At 46.3% G+C, this 17,090-nt stretch overlaps 1 protein-coding gene across 1 annotated transcript in view; it reads right to left on the minus strand.

Moving 5' to 3' along the window:
• The window catches only part of LOC144132307 (uncharacterized), a 327,162-nt gene that overhangs the window by 22,137 nt on the left and 287,935 nt on the right, over nt 1-17,090 (minus strand). Inside the window, exons 3-5 of the mRNA XM_077664625.1 lie at nt 13,895-14,304; nt 8,609-8,687; nt 1,779-1,964 (exon numbers count right to left, since the gene is read on the minus strand). Coding sequence (XP_077520751.1) covers nt 1,779-1,964; nt 8,609-8,687; nt 13,895-14,304 — 675 coding nt within the window. The remainder of the gene's footprint in view (nt 1-1,778; nt 1,965-8,608; nt 8,688-13,894; nt 14,305-17,090) is intronic.

Raw genomic sequence — 17,090 nt, forward strand, 5'->3', positions numbered from 1 at the left:
GATGAAATCCCAGCTATTGCATCACTGGCTGACATAAATATGGTCACAGTTTTGCCGACTACATTAGCATCAAAATTTTGAGCAACTCTTCTTCGCACCAGGTGGCGTCAGAACATTTCCCTTTCCATATAGCTTACACGTTTTAGTCAACTTGGAGGCTAGCTTGCAACAGGGGTTCGGGCCAATGACATATGCACCTTCAGTTGCATGCTTTAAGCTACGTTTGAGGTGTCCACTGATATGTAGAGATGTGAGAGCTACTGCACCCTGTCCTTTCCTAAAAAACCTTTCCTGTCCACAGAACACAAGCTTTCGCATTCCTCCACGTAAGCCGACTTAAGTGCCCTCGGAATTTTTACTTTAAACTACGAATTTTCACAAATTCCTGTTTTTTGAGCAAACTCAATTTCGCATGGCCTCTAAAATTTATATTTATTACGTAATTATGCAAGCACCGGGCAAGACATCCACGGCTCGGTCGACACTACTTTTGACCTCGCACATGTGTCAACTTAGTGCGTCCGTGTACAGGTAGACTCCAATAATATTTCTGCCCCCTACCTTAGGAGGGTCACTGTTCGGAAAAATGTCGGCTTATATAATCGGGAATATACCGTAAAGCCTCGGACTTCATGGAGTGAAAAATAACGTTCAAATTATCAGAATGTCAAATCGCATCCAAATGTCGTTCGCATGAAAATAAAATTTATCTGGTGAAAACTACGGCAATGGTCATCTTTTAATACGACAACTGCTTGACAGCTGCAATTATTCGCCCTTCAGTCCAATGCTTTACTTCATGCATGCTATAGGAAGTGCCGGAACCAGAACTGCTTCATAATGGGAAGGCTGTCTGCAGCTTCTTTCAGGGTGCGACGCGGTAGCGCTGGAGCTCCTTTGCATGTGGCACCACATGAGAGGGGGCTCCAGTGCACCAACTGCAAACCGCACGTGTCAAGCGCGGAGTCTCGGTCCACTGGAAGAACGAAAACACCTCGCGACGAGTGGCCGCAAGGGAAGCGCCACTGGCACCGGAGTGGAAAGAAGTCTTCGAAAAACAAACAAAAGAAAAAAGATCACCAACACTGCTGTCATTCTAAACGGTGAGCTTGACTGGCTTATTAATATGCGCGACTGATAGCCATCGTCGCCGCAAGCTGGCAGCAAAGATACAGAACTGAAACTGCGCCACCGGACTCCCTTTCGGCCTATTGCTGGGAGGCACACAGATCGTCAACACGCCCACCATCATGCACATATCAGAGGGGCACGGGTAACAATGTCTTATGCAGTGCAGGCCCGAAAACGAATATTTTGACGGTCGTTTGTCCAGCAGATCACTCCTAAAGCCCACAGAATTAGAATTAGAGCCCCGCAGATCGTACACTTTCGGAGCCCGTCTGAATTAACCGATGCCAGCCTCGGGCATCGAAATTAACAAGCCTCTGACACCATAGGCTTACATGGGCGTTTGGCGCGAATCCGGCCGCAGTCAGATTCAATCGAATTTCCTAATTAAGAGTGGTCCAACTAGCAAGGCCTTACTGGAAAAAAATAACACTAGCAGGCCTATCTACGGGACAGAAAAACACGCTGAATGGTTTGTCCGATTGTTTGGTAATGCAGCATGCAAAGGTGTCGCACACATGGTGCACCTTTGTCAGTTTGCCAGCCCTTGAAGCAGGTGGGACAAAAAGGGTACCAATGTCCTAAAAAAGACAGAAATTAAAAAGCAACCGATGGTCAATGTTGAACGGGCAAAGTGACAAGCAACGTACCCGCTTCTGCAGCTGCTGCTGAAGCTGCTGCTGCCCACATGTCCTCCTCGCATGGTGACGCCATCGGGGACTTCCACGTTGACAGGGACAAGGAGGTAGACTCCAAGGAGCTAGACTCCAAGGAGGTAGACTCCAAAGGAGGTAGACTCCAATCGTCTTCCAGTACCGGCAGGAAATCACTCAGCCCTATCGATGAGGGGAAAAAAGGAAAAGTAAGCCTCCATACTTCAGGCCCTGTGTATCTGATTCTTTACACCTGCGTCCACAAACAAATGCAGAAAAAAAGAATATCATTTTAAGAGCTCGAAGTTTTCTAAACGTTTTTAAAACCCGGACGCTCTCAGCGGCTTAACTTTTGTCATCAAGGCAACTGGCAAGTGAACGCCGCAGCTGAGAGGGCTTCACCATCCATCAAACAGTTCAAATGATAGAGCAATATATAAAAAATTACTGAAATGATCAGGTCGTTGCCAGAAGTCAGAGCAAAGGTGGAATGTATTAAACCTCAATGCAACCAAGCATGTATTCTAGTTTTCGTAACTCCGGATTCATAGAACACCATGTATTTTAAGCGTCAATATAAATGATGGTATAAAATCTTGTACCTTACTTGAAACTAACCAGACGAAAATTTGTCTGCGGCCTCAAGTGGCTCAGCAGAGCGTAAACGTGAAAATCGGCGCCGGCCAGCTAGAGACTGTGGAGCACGAAGGCAGATTGAAGTGTGGCGATCATACTGGCGAGCACACCACCTGCCGCACCATCTGGGGTAGTACGAGCAAAGCTAGCATGAGCATCAATACAGCCAGTAAGGGCAGCCTGAAGCTCTCGTTATCTAGGCCATAACTTGCACAGGTTTTGGCCAAAATCTTGCCCAAAATTAGTGTTCCGTGATTATCACATTTAAAGACTCCCAAAGCTCGATAAAAGGACTGAAAGGGTCGGAGCCATCGGCACAACCATCAGCTGTGAAGCCTGGCTCTCACTTCACATCCAACAACCTTGCTTCCCACTCTTACAACGCGTGCAAACACGCAATGACACACACTCTCACTTACGGTGGAAAAGCTAGGCACAGGGCAGGCTTAATTATATTTCATTGCTTGTTCATTGAAAGATACGAGATACCATGGCAGCAGGGGCTATGAGGACACTGCTTGATCACGTCTACAGTATCGTTACGGCCACGTGTACTATCGAGGGAATCTACTCTCACCGATAGCCCAGTGCCAAGGGATTACGAGAACGCCTCCACACCGAGAGGCTGCCGACGCATGGTCCGTTTTAGATGCAAGTCGCCGATGGCCACCGCAGGGGACCCAGAGCCGATGTTGACGAATGCTGCTCTTCCTTCGCTGGATATAAACCCCAGCGCAAGGCCGAAGACGACATTTTGGCGGCAGCAGTGCCGTGGGCGGAACACTGCTTGATCACGTCTACTGTACCGTTACAGGTTGGCGAAACATTCTTTCTCGTTAACCCGCTGTAAATTCCACGCTGCTACTGTTGCCCCTGCTGCTGCCAAGTGCCTTACCATGTCTCCCACTGTTGAGTGTACTGAATGTGAACTGCTCATAGCCGATCCCAATGTAAGTGTCTCTTGTAGTATGTGTGAATCTGAGTACCATAAGGGTAAATGTTCTGCCGTATCCGAATCAACTCTGAAATCGAAAGGCGAATCATATAGAAAAAATTGTAAGTGTTGAAAGTGCAAAGGGGGCGAAATCTCGTTCCCAACAACTTGATTAGCCTGAAAATGAGTCTAACCTTCAAAATGTGTGGGCGATGCTTCTAGCAATGAATGAGAAGCTCGATGCTCTGATGCCACTCAAAGAAAATGTTCACAGAATTAAGCTGCCTGTTCAATACATGTCGGATCAAATGACAAAGTTGCTGAACCGAACCGAGAAAAATGAACTGGACATTGAGGAACTCAGGGCCAAAGCAGAAAAACTTAAACCCGCTGAGAGTAAAACTGAGTCAATCATGCGTGAACTTGACAACCTTGTGTGGCGCAGCAGCGAAGCAAATCTGGAGATTCATGGAGTACCACGTACCAGAAGAAAACGAAAATCTTTTGGATAAGCTGAGCGCTTTTGCTGACAAAAGTAGCCGACCACTGCTTACCGATGCTGACGTGACGGCAATTCACCACTTGCCAGCCAGCCCAGATAGAATACCTGGCATTATTTGTCGCTTCACGAAAGTACACGTGCTCGAAAATCTGCCTAAGCATAGCCGCTCTCTACTTGCAGTAGTGAAAGAATGGGCAAAAACTAAGGGCTACAAGAATGTCTGGCATTCTAATGACAAAAAATCCTTACTCGCAAAATCGACGGCGCGCCGGCGATTGTTGTGCCTCAGGTCAGCAAGCTTGACGAGCTTTCTTACGTTTGCAAACGGCAGCTTTGCTTCTCTTGTTTTACGTGCTTCCTGATAGCTAACATTACCAATGCATCGTTCATAAGACCAAGCCAGTATGTAAGCTATCAAGGTGCAGAGTTCCGAAAACCGTTTAAGTGTATACATCTTAATGCCCAATCCGTTAGAAATAAGGACGCAAATTTAAATGCCTTCTTCGATAACACTGGTACGTCATTTGACATCATCATGATCACAGAAACATGGTGTACGAGCGAATTTGATGTTGTCCGCCTTCCAGAGTATCAGACATTCTATCTAAACCGTGATACTGGATGTGGTGGTGGTGTTTGCATGTTGGTCCGGAAAGACCTGCCGCCTGACCTACTACCGCTGTTTACAGAGTGTGCTCTTGACCACGAAGCGTTGTCCGGCCTCCACAGTCAAAAGTTGAAACGTTTTTTTTAATTTCTAGGAATGTTTGTTTTCCTTTGCTTGTGATGAATGTCTGACACTTGTACTTGGAGGAGATCTAAATAATAATATGTTAAGTATGGACGCGACTAAGACAAATCTAGAATTGTTAATGAATTCAAATAGTTTTTCTAATTAATCCAACTACCAACGCGTATTACACCTAGATCAACATCATTTCTTGACCTGTTTGTCACAAACATTGACCGTAATATGGCTAAATGCGGTGTCATTGTACATGACGTAAGTGACCACATGGCTGTATTCTTTTGCTTTAGAAAGCAATATGTGAAGCTCAACAACATAACATACCTTTTCCAAGCAATAGCTGACAATAACTTATCTATGTTTACACATAAAATTGAAAACACCGGTTTTAAATCCATCTTTTCACTGAGCGACCCAAACAGAGCTTATGGCGAGTTCCTGCACATTTTAAAGCCATTATACAAAGCTAGTTTCCCTATTAAAACTGCGAAGCGGAATCGCTTTTTTCGCAAGCTGTGGCTAACCCCCGAACTTAATACGAAGATACGCTTCAAAAATAGGCTCTATCATAATTTTATTAAAACAAGAAAAGCCAGTGACTTCAATACAATTAAGACATACTGGAACCGCCTTAACAAAGAACTCAAAAAGGCAAGAAATGAATATTATGCTACTGCATTTGCTTCAACTTATGGCAGCTCAGATCTCGTGTGGAAATAAATGAATAATTTATTAGCGTGGAACATTAATAAAATGCCATTTCTTAAATTAAAATAAACGATATTGAAATTTCTGAGCAGGATTTAGCAGAAACATTTCATAAACACTTTGTTAGTGTCCCTAGCGCTGTTCTTGTTGAAAACGACCAAAGGGATGTGAATAGAGTTCCAAATTTTATATTTCTTAAACCTGTTGATGAAGCTGAAGTATTTACACTTTTCCATGCAATAAACTGCTCTACGGCTTGTGACGTCAACGGGATACAAATGAAGCCTATCCGGTTCATTTTTGGCCTTATTTTGTTTTGTGGTACGCATATTATGAATGTATGTATTTCAAATGCTGTATTTCCTAGAGGTATGCAGCATGCACGTGTTTCTGTCCTCAACAAAAAAGGTGAGAGAAATGAAATGAACAACTACAGGCCAATATCAATACTTCCTATATTTTCTAAATTACTTGCAAAAATTATCTATCAGCAATTTATTTCTTTTGAGTCTGATAACCATATATTTACGAGCTCTCAATATGGTTTTAAAAAATCCTTATCCACAGAATGTGCTTTACTAGGCCAAAAAGAACACATTTTGAAGGAGCTGGAACAAAACGGGATAGTAATTGGAATCTTTATTGATTACACAAGAAGTTTTGATCTCATTAATCACAAAGTGCTACTCTGTAAGTTAGAACTATGCGGCTTTTGTGAACACGCAGTCTAATAAAATCATATTAAGAATTTCGCAAACATGCAGTTACATTACAAGTTTCACATCTGAAATGCAGCCCGTCTGCACTGGCTTTCCCCAAGGAAGTATACTTGGTCCTTTTCTTTACGCACATTAATGAAATTGTTTGTGCTGTGCGGCTCATAAAATTCGTTGTTTATGTGGATGACAGCAGTGTTTTCATATCTGGGGACAACATGAGTTGGTAGATATCTATAGATGAGTTGGAAGATAAAGCAAACCGTGTTTTAGAGCAACTAGATCAATAAGCACTGAGAGATGCGTTAAAAATTGATATCACAAAGACGAAAGTTGTAATTTTCCGCTCTAAAAACAAACTAGTCCATTTGAGCAAAACTATATCTTTAAGGTCCTGTCCTTTAGAAGCAGTAGCAATGTTCGAAACATTAGGTGCTATATTTAATAGAAACGTGTTTTGGGACGCCCACATAATACACATAACCACAAAATTCTCTCAAATTCTTGGTTTTCTCTACCGTAATCATCACGTACTGAAAAAGTCTGCGATGCTCCTAATTTATCACTACCTTTTTAATTCTCGCCTTAATTATTGCGGCTTTGTCTGGTATGCTACAACTCAGAAAAACCTGCAAAAGATACACGCATGGCATAAAAGTTTTCTGCGCCTCCTTGAAAACGTTCCGTGGTCTTATTACACCGCCGAACTTTACCCGAAGTATAAAATAATTCCTATACCAAATATGTTTCCTTATCGTCTGTGTCGAGCCTTCAAACAAGAATTATCTAATCACACACGTTTCCTTCAAACACTAGCAGAATTAGACAATCACACTCCTGCGTATGACACAAGAAGCAGGAACCAATTGAAAATAAAAACATATCAAACTAGCTACAGTCTACATACGATACAAAACAGGCTGCCATGAATACTGAACGAACTTCTAGAACAGAACATAAATTTGCGGGATATCTCACACAAACATCTAGAGAACTATTCCTTTCTCACACATAACTTTTCTTGCTTTTCTTCACATTTTTGTTCTTCTTGAAACATATATTTTGTGACAGTGCTATTGGTTTTGCATGTTTACTCACCTCTCTGCAATATGAAAATAGTGTTCATGGTTGAGTGTGCTAATGTTTTATTCTTGTTGACAGCGCGTTAAAGCACAGTGTTTTTTTATTTCTTCTGATCGTGCAGTTTTTCACTTTGAAGTGCTATTTCGTGATTGCTTGCGTTGCCTTTTCTTCCATTGTAATGATTTTTCATATCGACCTTCATTGCTGTTGCCAAAATGTAGGGGGACCAGGGCTCCGCCAAGCTGTCAATCGTCAATGGGCAGCTTTTACTCGGGCTTCCTGTCATCATGTATCGCATGATGGTCGAATAAAGTATTATTATTATTATTATTATTATTATTATTATTATTATTATTATTATTATTATTATTATTATTATTATTATTATTATTATTATTACACTTGCTGACATGTAGAAGAAGGGGTACAGCCAGCGTGGCCCACCGCTAAGATGGCTACCGCCGTCAACCGCCTGCCTTCGTTTCCCTAACTCTTTCACAACAGGCCTCAGAGGCAGTGTGTTCAGGTACGAACAAGAGAATGACGATAACAGCAAACCTAAACTCAAGATGCTAATTTGCTCGAGTGGAGAGGGGAGCAAGCATGTAGTGGCATCAGCTCAATACCAGATTCTACCTTTCGAGAGAATTTGGATGATTATTTTATGCAGGTACAAATCATTCCCTCATTCCTGCTGATGTCCACAAACACACTCTTCCCAAAAAAGAGAATGCAGCTGCTAACACACAATTCTGCAAATCATCCCCTCATTCCTGCTGATGTCCACAAACACACTGTCCCCAAAAAAGAGAATGCGGCTGCTAACACACAATTCTGCAAATCATTCCCTCATTCCTGCTGATGTCCACAAACACACTGTCCCCAAAAAAGAGAATGCAGCTGCTAACACACAATTCTGCAAATCATTCCCTCATTCCTGCTGATGTCCACAAACACACTGTCCCCAAAAAAGAGAATGCAGCTGCTAACACACAATTCTGCAAATCATTCCCTCATTCCTGCTGATGTCCACAAACACACTGTCCCCAAAAAAGAGAATGCGGCTGCTAACACACGTACAATTCTGCAAAAAAAATTTAAAATCTGCGATTTTTCGCGGCATCGCCGGGAGACACGTGGAGGGCGCCTTAGGTATGGGCAATGTTTGATAAAACAGAAAGAAAACACACACATTTGAGAGCTAACCCAAGTTCATGGTACGCTAGCTGAAATCACAACCAGGAAATGAACTTGGAAAGAACATGCAGTGAATGGAACAGAGAAGTGATGCCCCCATGTGTAACAAAGTAGATTCCAAGGGATGAAGAACGTGGCCAGGATGGCTCAAAACAGGACTCGTTGGAGGTCAACCAGGGAGTCATTTGCCTTGCGGTATAACTGGTTCCTGCTGCTCCTGATGATGATGATAACAAGAATACACGGCAAAGCAGCAACTAACACAATGGCAGTAAGACATCCAAACTCGCTGGAGGTACTCACGGAATTGCTTTCGGCGCCGAGCATTCCCTTCCGCAGATGCCCAGGAGGTGTGCATCAGATTTCTGCCATCGCACTGCCCCTGCATGCGTCACACAGAGGAGAAAAGAAATGGACACTGCCTTTAAGAAAAATGAACTAAGTTGCATCCGCATTCTTGCACACAGAGGCATCAGAAGTGCCAATGAGCAGCAGTGCACAAAATAATCACTGGACCAAGCAGGCATGCAAACCCCTGTGCCATATGTGCCTTCTCAGCCTGTTCAATGACTCACTCACACTGCAATTCATTGTTTTGGAACATTGACATGCCTCAACGCTCATCTGCAACAGGAATGTAATAAAAGAGCTCTGAAACTAGTGACAACTAGACTAAAAGCCCTGCTACAAATGCAAACAAATCCTGGCAAGTTCAGCTTTCAACACTTCTGTTGAGAGTGCACATGCCAGCCATATGAGCATACCACTCTACAGGAGACTGTGGGCATAGGAACATGTTTATAGTGCCCATCTGGCTACAAAGCAGAATTTCATCCCACACAAAGACCACTTCACAGTGCCCACCCGAGGAACCAGCTGAGCACATTGGTGACAGCACCTAGTTTGTTTCATATCAGGGCCTGTTTTGCCGACTCAGCTTCCGTTTTGAAAAAGATATTGCCGGTAAAATAGATGTCTCATTTGCGAGGTTTCCACATCACTTCTGCAAGATTTGGCATCACCTGAACTGCGAAGGACTCATCGACCTGTTTCGCCAAATGGCGTGGCCAACTGTGAGGCCTAAAGTGATTTTCTAGTAAAAAAAACTGTACAGATGTACTGATGCACAGCCAGACATTCTCTACATCCCAAACTTTATTTCTTAATACAAAAGTGCCCCTGCAAATTGTTTGTCAAATTTCAAAGTCAAAGTTTTTCAAGACAAAACACTTGAACGAAGCTCTAATTATTAAAAATTGTTTTAACTGGCTTCATTATGATGTATTGTGTAAAGTGGGGTTTATTTGGAGAAGCTTCGCAATGGTAGTAGAGCCAACAGCACTCAGAGATCAGCCAGTCCAGCCAGGAGCAAGCACTAGGTGATGGCCATGCGGCTCGCGCATGCATCCGTCTTCTTTTTTACAATGGCCCCCAAGCAGAAGAGGTGCCATCCTGGCGACTTAAGAGGCGGACAAGATAACGGGGTCATAGTAGGGCTTAAACCTCTGGACATGTACAGTCTCATGGCTGCGGCGCCGGAGATTGGGAGACAACGTTAGTGGCTCAACAATATAGTTCACAGCAGACCGTGTGGACTTCAATCAAATCAAATCAAAATCTTTATTCAGCATTCTTCCGCGTGTAACAAAGGAATGCTGGGACAAGAGCAAAAAAGCTGCTACAAGCAGCTTGACAAGGCCCTTGCCCCTGTTTGATTGGCAGCGTGAAGGTTTTTCAGTCATGTTAAATGCAAGTTTTTACATATATATATATGTGTGTTGCATCTCACAGATAAAAGCAATACAAATGTATTCGCGTACAACAGCATCCCACAGCATCAGTCGGGGCCGCCGGGTCGAAATGGCGCAAGATGGCAGGTGCCGAGAGGAGATGACACAAATTGTTGTAGGCGCCATCACAGACGGTTGACCAAGCCGAAAAATCGATTTGCTTCCGAGCAGCTGAGTCAAAGCAGCAGCAATTGATGCAACGTTGCGAATGAAACGCCTAAAATAAGAGCAGAGCCCTAGGAAGCTGCAGAGTTCCTTAGTGGCGGAAGGTTTGGGAAACGCAGTCACGGCCCGAGGCTTGGTGGGGTGAGGGCGTACGCAGTCTTTCAAAACAACGTGACCTAAATTTGTGAGCTCACTGGCAGCAAAAGTGCTTTTTTTAAGTTCAACTGCAGGCTGGCATTTGTGAGGCAAATCAAGACGTGCATGAGGTGACATAGATGTGTCACAAAGTCGAGCGAAAAGATTACTTATTTGTCCAGGTAGCACAGGCACGTCTTCCACTTGCGGCCACGCAAAACTGCATCCATCATTCGCTTGAAAGTAGCAGGAGCGTTACATAGGCCGAAAGGCACGACTAAACTCTCAGAGGCCGTCAGGGGTCGCAAACGCGGTTTTGGCAGGCTCTGCAGCTGGCATTGGGACCTGCCAATAGCCACAGCGCAAATCAAGTGAAGAGATCCGTGCTTTGGAGACAGTCCAGAGCGTCATCAATGCGAGGCAGAGGGTAGACGTCTTAGCGCGTGATCTTATTAGTGCGGCAGTAATCGACACAAAATCGAACGGACCCATCCTTCTTCACAAGGACAACCGGGGATGCCCATGACCTGAGAACGCCGAAACCAAAACTGGGTTTCTCCCAAAGTATGACGTCAAGACAGAAGCTTGTCGTCATTCATACTGACACAGATCCTCCCGACGCGTTGACTGACTAAACTGGAGACTGTAAGCGACTGACCACTATTCGTGTGAAATAACCAAAAACAAAGGTCTCATTTTTTTTCTTCTTGACCAAACTACGAGCAAATATCGAGGGGCAGGCAGCTGGTGACATCACACGTCCAAGGTCTAAAACAGAAATCGTCTCGATTGGGGCGACAAAATTGGAAAATTTTAATTATTCATGATGAAACAAACCGGCGCTCGGCGGCGAAGCACGGCGCAAGGAACTACCGTGGAAATTTCGGCATTCGTGGTGGTTGGAAAGACGCCTCCGCCGCCCATTAACAGCGAAATATGAACATACAGGAATCTTTCTGTGATTTTGGAATGTGCAGACGCGTAATTTATAAGAATCAACAGCTACAGCCCAAGGAAATATTAGTTTGCCAGAGTGGATGGTTAAGCTCGACGGTGCAACATTTCACTTGGAGCGCATTTAACCCGTGAATAAAAAAGACGATACACTCCCTGCGGTGGCTCAGTGGTTACGGCGCTCGGCTGCTGACCCGGTGTTCCCAGGTTTCTAAACGACCGCGGCGGATGCGTTTCGATGGAGGCGAAACGCTAAGGTGCCCGTGTGCTGTTCGATGTCAGTGCACGTTAAAGATCCCGAGGTGGTCGAAATTATTCCGCAGCCCTCCACTACGGCACTACTTCCTTTCTTCTTTCACTCCCCCCTCTGCCCCTTCCCTTACGGCGCGGTACGGGTGTCCGCCGATATGTGAGACAGGTACTCTGCCATTTCCTCCCTCCCTCCCCCCCCCCAAAATAGTCGGATTAGCCCAATAATAATAATAATAATAATAATAATAATAATAATAATAATAATAATAATAATAATAATAATAATAATAATAATAATTTGTTTTCGGGGAAAGAAAATGGCGCAGCATCTGTCTCATATATCATTGGACACCTGAACCACGCCATAAAGGAAGGAATAAAGGAGGGAGTGAAGGAAGAAAGGAAGAAAGAGGTGCCATAGTGGAGGGCTCAGGAATAATTTCTACCACCTGGAGAACATTAACTTGTACTGGCATCGCACAGCACACGGGCGCCTTAGCGTTTTGAGTCCATAAAAAGGCAGCCGCCGCGGTCGGGTTCGATCCCGGGAACTCCGGATCAGTAGCCGAGCGCGCTAACCACTGAGCCACCGCGGTGGGTTGGATTAGCCGAGATAATCCAGAATATGCAAAGTGAAAGCGAGGTTGAGCTCTCCAGAGACGTACAGAGCCGGTTGAGCGCCTTTAGTTCCGTGAAAATGAGCGGTGTTTGCAAATTTGTCAACGCCAATGAACTCTATGAACGCCATCGGCTCACTTGTTTTGTTTGGTTTTTGAGGAAAGGAAATGGCACAGTAACCGTCTCACATATCTCGGTGGACAACCGAACTGCGCCGTGAATGAAGGGAAAAAGGAGGGAGAGAAAGAGGAAAGAGAAAACAAAACAGAAAGTTGGCTTTTGAGGAAAGGCGCGGGGCGCGCAGCGGCGGAACACCTGTGGCTCGATGCTACTAGTGGCCCATGCGCAGTAGTGAGTAGGGAGCCAGAGAGAGAAATGCGCCGTGTGTCGTCACTGCTCTTCGTGCATGCGCAGTACGGCTCTCCAGGAATGACGCGAAACTGCTCAACCTGCGGCTCACAGAAGAAACTGAAGATTAAAAATTGGTTTTCGGGGAAAGGAAATGGCGCTGTATCTTTCTCACATATTGGCGGACACATGAAACACCGTAAGGGAAGGCGAAAAGGAGGGAGAGAAAGAAGAAAGGAAGAAAGAGGTGCCGCAGTGGAGGGCTCCGGAATAATTTCGACCACCAGGGAATCTTTAATGTACACTGACATCGCATAGCACGCAGGTGCCTTAGCGCTTCGCCTCCATCGAAACGCAGCCGCCGCGGTCGGGTTTGAACCACTCATTTAAATACGGTTGTTATGTCACAGACTTCGCTTTTACATTTCACACACTCGCCTTGTCCTCCTAATTGTTGTCCAAGGAACCCGTAGCGGTTTCGAAACGTTGTTCTTGATCTAGACTTTGTCAGCGGCTAAATCTTACGTTTCACTTCCAGAGCACCCTATACGTCATGCACTGCCACGACGCTTGCTACCCACAGCACTTTTAAGTAGCAGAAACTAAGCCCTGCATAGTCGGCTGCAACTCCAGAACGAAGCGACGGATGCCCCACAAAGGACGTCTTCCAGCCAACGGCGTCGGCCGATTCTCCGGACACCGGTGTCAATCTGATTAAACGGTGGTTCATCTCCTTTCATCTGCCACTCCCTGAGATGTCACACAGGTCGGACAGGATTGACTAACCATGACGTCATGAAAACCAGTCGACGCCATTGGCTGGAAAGCCTCTTTCGAAAGGCACATGCCGCTTAATTCGTTCTTGAGTTGTATTATAGTGGGGTTGGGTTCTCGTACTGCCCGTGTAAGTCGATGCTTTGGAGAGGTGAGATTTCCCCTTGCCTTGAAGCTAACAGTTTAACCTCTTTGTAAGGAAGTGGTTTATAGCGAAAAAACTGACATACGAAGAAATTGTTATTGCACGTGTAAGCTCGGCCAACAGGGGCTATCACGAATCTACAGCTATAACGAAGTAATCGCCGAAACCTTCAACTTCGTTGTAAAGAGGTTCAACTGTATATGGACCGCTGGCTTAACGAGCTGCACAGCATGGTTTATAACGAAATAATAGATATAACGAAGGAATTAAGATTCCCCTCGGAAGCTCGGTCAACACTACATATAACGAAGTAACAGCCGGTAGCGAACTTTCTACTTTGTTGTAACGAGGTTAGACGAGCTACATGGCATGGCTCAAGGTGAAGCCTTTTCGGAAAACAGTACGCACCTTCACCGTGACATCGTCGCCGGGAGTGGCCTGGTCGCCAGCTTCGGGGGTCGACTCTGTCACCTCACCGGGCGGCGTGCACGGCAGCGACTGTGGTAGGGCAGCTGCTGCCGGCTGACTGCCACTCACGGTGGCTGCGGCGGCTGCAGGCCAGGGGCTGCTGGCAGCTATCTTGGCGGAACCCGCGGCGGCCCCGTAGCTGGGCCGGGAGCCGCTGGGCTGACCGCTGGACTGAGCGCTGGACCGAGCTCTGGGCGCCGCGGCAGTGGTCGGGCCGCCGTTGACGGCGCGCGGCTGCGGGTTGGCCGCGACGCCCTGCTGCAGTGCTTGCGCGAAAGAAAGCCGCGACGGTCCGGCTGGCGGCGGAGCAGGAGCGGTGGCTTGGTTGCCACCGCTGGCTGAAGGCACCGCTGCGAGCCGAAAATGCCCATTTAACGTCGGCTTGACATATCAGCTGCGTTTGCAATCATAGCGATCGTTACGACAGCATATATACAACGCGGAAAGAAGACTGGACAGCCTTCGCCGGAGCTCCGTTGGTAGAGCACCGGACGCGAAATTCAGAGGTCGTGGGTTTCGGATCTCACCGGCGGCATGTGGTTATTTTTCTTCTGCTTTATAATCAATTATCTTTAAAAAGTTTCGTTTTTTATGGGGGCTTAACGTCGCAAAGAGACTCTTGAAAAAGTTATTGCCCTATTAAGCCTTCACTGACGAACAATACTAATTATTTAAAAAAAAAACATCCTCTATGCTTCTTGGTTCGGTCATTGTTGGCTTCCGTCATGTATGTCATAACGAGCACCTCTTGTTCCTTCCCTTGTCTGCTCAACGGGAAAAGACAGCTGGTATAGAGTACTTAGTCGAGGGTTTGACGGAATGCCATTTGGTCAGGTCAACACACATGTCAGCAGAATCAATCTTCGGTTTCCTGACCATGTGAAAGTGGTCAGCTGACTGCAATTAGCATATTTGACATGGTCAGTGACCGAAAATTCAGTAGACTGTGGTCGAGAGCATACGTCGCAACAGCCGTCCCAACACAGACAGCTGTGCAAGCCGATAGTGGCCTGCTCCACGAATAAACACGCAGCGCCTCCAAACAATGTCGTATACCCTTTACACTGAAGTACTGAGTGCGAGGTCCAAGCAGTCGTGCAGGGTCCTAATTTTCACACAAACGTGATCAGCCCTCCCCCCACAGCAACGAAGAAGAAACAAGCGACAAGCCCCGCCGCATTCAATAAATTTGCGACACACGCGCAAGTTTTCCCTCTAGTTCACTATTTGAGAAGAAAAAAGTTATGTGGATTAGCTCAGCTAATCCAGGATATACAAAGCAAAAGATGACTGCGTTCACTGTGTTCATTGGCGTTGGCGTTCACAATGCTCTAGATGGCGATGGACTTAGCAAAAGAAGGGCGCGAAACTGGCTCCCTGGATATGTGGACGCCTCATTCGCGCTTTGATACATGCGCGGTGGTGAGAGAGATGTGGCCTGAATTCATTAGCGCTGACAGCGTTGTGGCTGACATGCGGCACTGGAGCTGTAGCTAGGCCGCAGCGTTCATTTGGTGATCAATCTCTCGCGATCAACCATTAACTGCATGCCACCTCCCAGGGTGGCAGGGAGGGCGCTCTGCTTATAGAGTGTGCGGAACTCAAAGCAGGCTTTTTCAGTTGGACACGAACGCCACGTACATGAACGCGAGATTGGGGTCTCCACTGACCCGTGGAGCCGATTGTGCGCCTTTCCTTTGTGAAAATGAACGGCCTTTGCAAAGTTGTCAACGCCTATGAACTCTATGGACGCCGTCGGCTCACTTTTTTGGTTTTGAGGAAAGGAAATGGCACAGTAACCGTCTCACATATCTCGGTGGACGCCCGAACCGCGCCGTAAGGGAAGGGATAAAGGAGGGAGGGAAAGAAGAGAAAACTGATAATTGAAAGGAGGATTCTGAGGAAAGACGCGGCGCTGCGCAGCGGCGGCACTCCTGTGGCTCGGCGCTACTAGTGGCGCATGCGCAGTAGCTACTAGAGAAACGTGACTGCGGCGAAAGGTCACGCGACGGAGTCGGCGGCGGCCACCTGCGCCGTGCGTGACGTCACTCGTGCTCCGACATACCCCGGCTCGCGCGAAGCACGGTGTTGACTAGCGTAGTGAAGCTTTTCGTTTCAAAACAAATTTCAAATTAACTTGGCTAACCCTGTAATTCAACGAAAAGCAAGGACGCTTGCTAAGCGTCTCAGGCTCGTCCATGTCAGCGCCTGCACATGACGTGGCATAGACGTAGTATCACATGGTCTTACACTCCCATCGAATGTGTTTAAGGTCAAAGGTGAACCGAAATTTCACAAAATGCCAAAGATCAACGATCAGAGGTTACCTAAAGGTCATGGGTCAAGGTCAGGGGTCAAGAGTTCGGCGCCATAACTGTACCACGTACGGTCATACACGGCTAACGTGGTTGGGCTGAAGGTCGTTCAAGGTTATTCTCCGGCCAATGCGACGACTGCTTTACCAAACGTGGTGAAGCTTTTCGCTTCGTGTTCAACTGCAGTGACTTTAGTTTCATTCCTTTTAGAGCGCAGTTCTCCCACATCGGCGTTCCGCGTCGTAGTCGGTGTAACATGCTACCTGACAGGTGACGTGTTATGGAGTGTGACAGGTGACGTGTTGGCAGGTAGTAACAGAGTTAAGCGCCACCTTCCACGGCGAGAGGAACGGACAGCCGGAAGGCGGCTGTAACAGGACGATTCTCGAGGGTGGCCAAGCGGTAGCAGGCGGCTTGCGAAGATCTGCGCTCAAATTCCGAATTACCGTCTGTCGTAATCGGCCTTCAATTTTTTTTTTCATTTATATATCGGGCGTAACGAATGCACCTTTCTTACCGCGGAGAACACTTGCTGTCACGGAGAATGTCAGCACGTGCTGGTTGTGGGAAACGTTTCCCAAATTCCTTTCCTTTCCTCAAAATTGATGGAGTCCAGAACATCGTCAACGCCAACGCCAATGATCACAATGAACGCGACGGTGACGGCTGAGTGACGTCATAACTGTCACGTGGTTTCTCCTCGGTTCAAGGTCAAACTCGCGTACACGGCAAAGAAGCTACGGAGGGTAGTAGTAAAGCCTTCGCTTCACGGGAAGGGGACGATGAGAAAGAGCTGCCTGGCCCTGCTGAGCTGCGATTTA

This window comes from Amblyomma americanum, chromosome 1, assembly GCF_052857255.1.
Source record: "Amblyomma americanum isolate KBUSLIRL-KWMA chromosome 1, ASM5285725v1, whole genome shotgun sequence".
In the NCBI taxonomy this organism is placed as follows: Eukaryota; Metazoa; Arthropoda; class Arachnida; order Ixodida; family Ixodidae; genus Amblyomma; species Amblyomma americanum.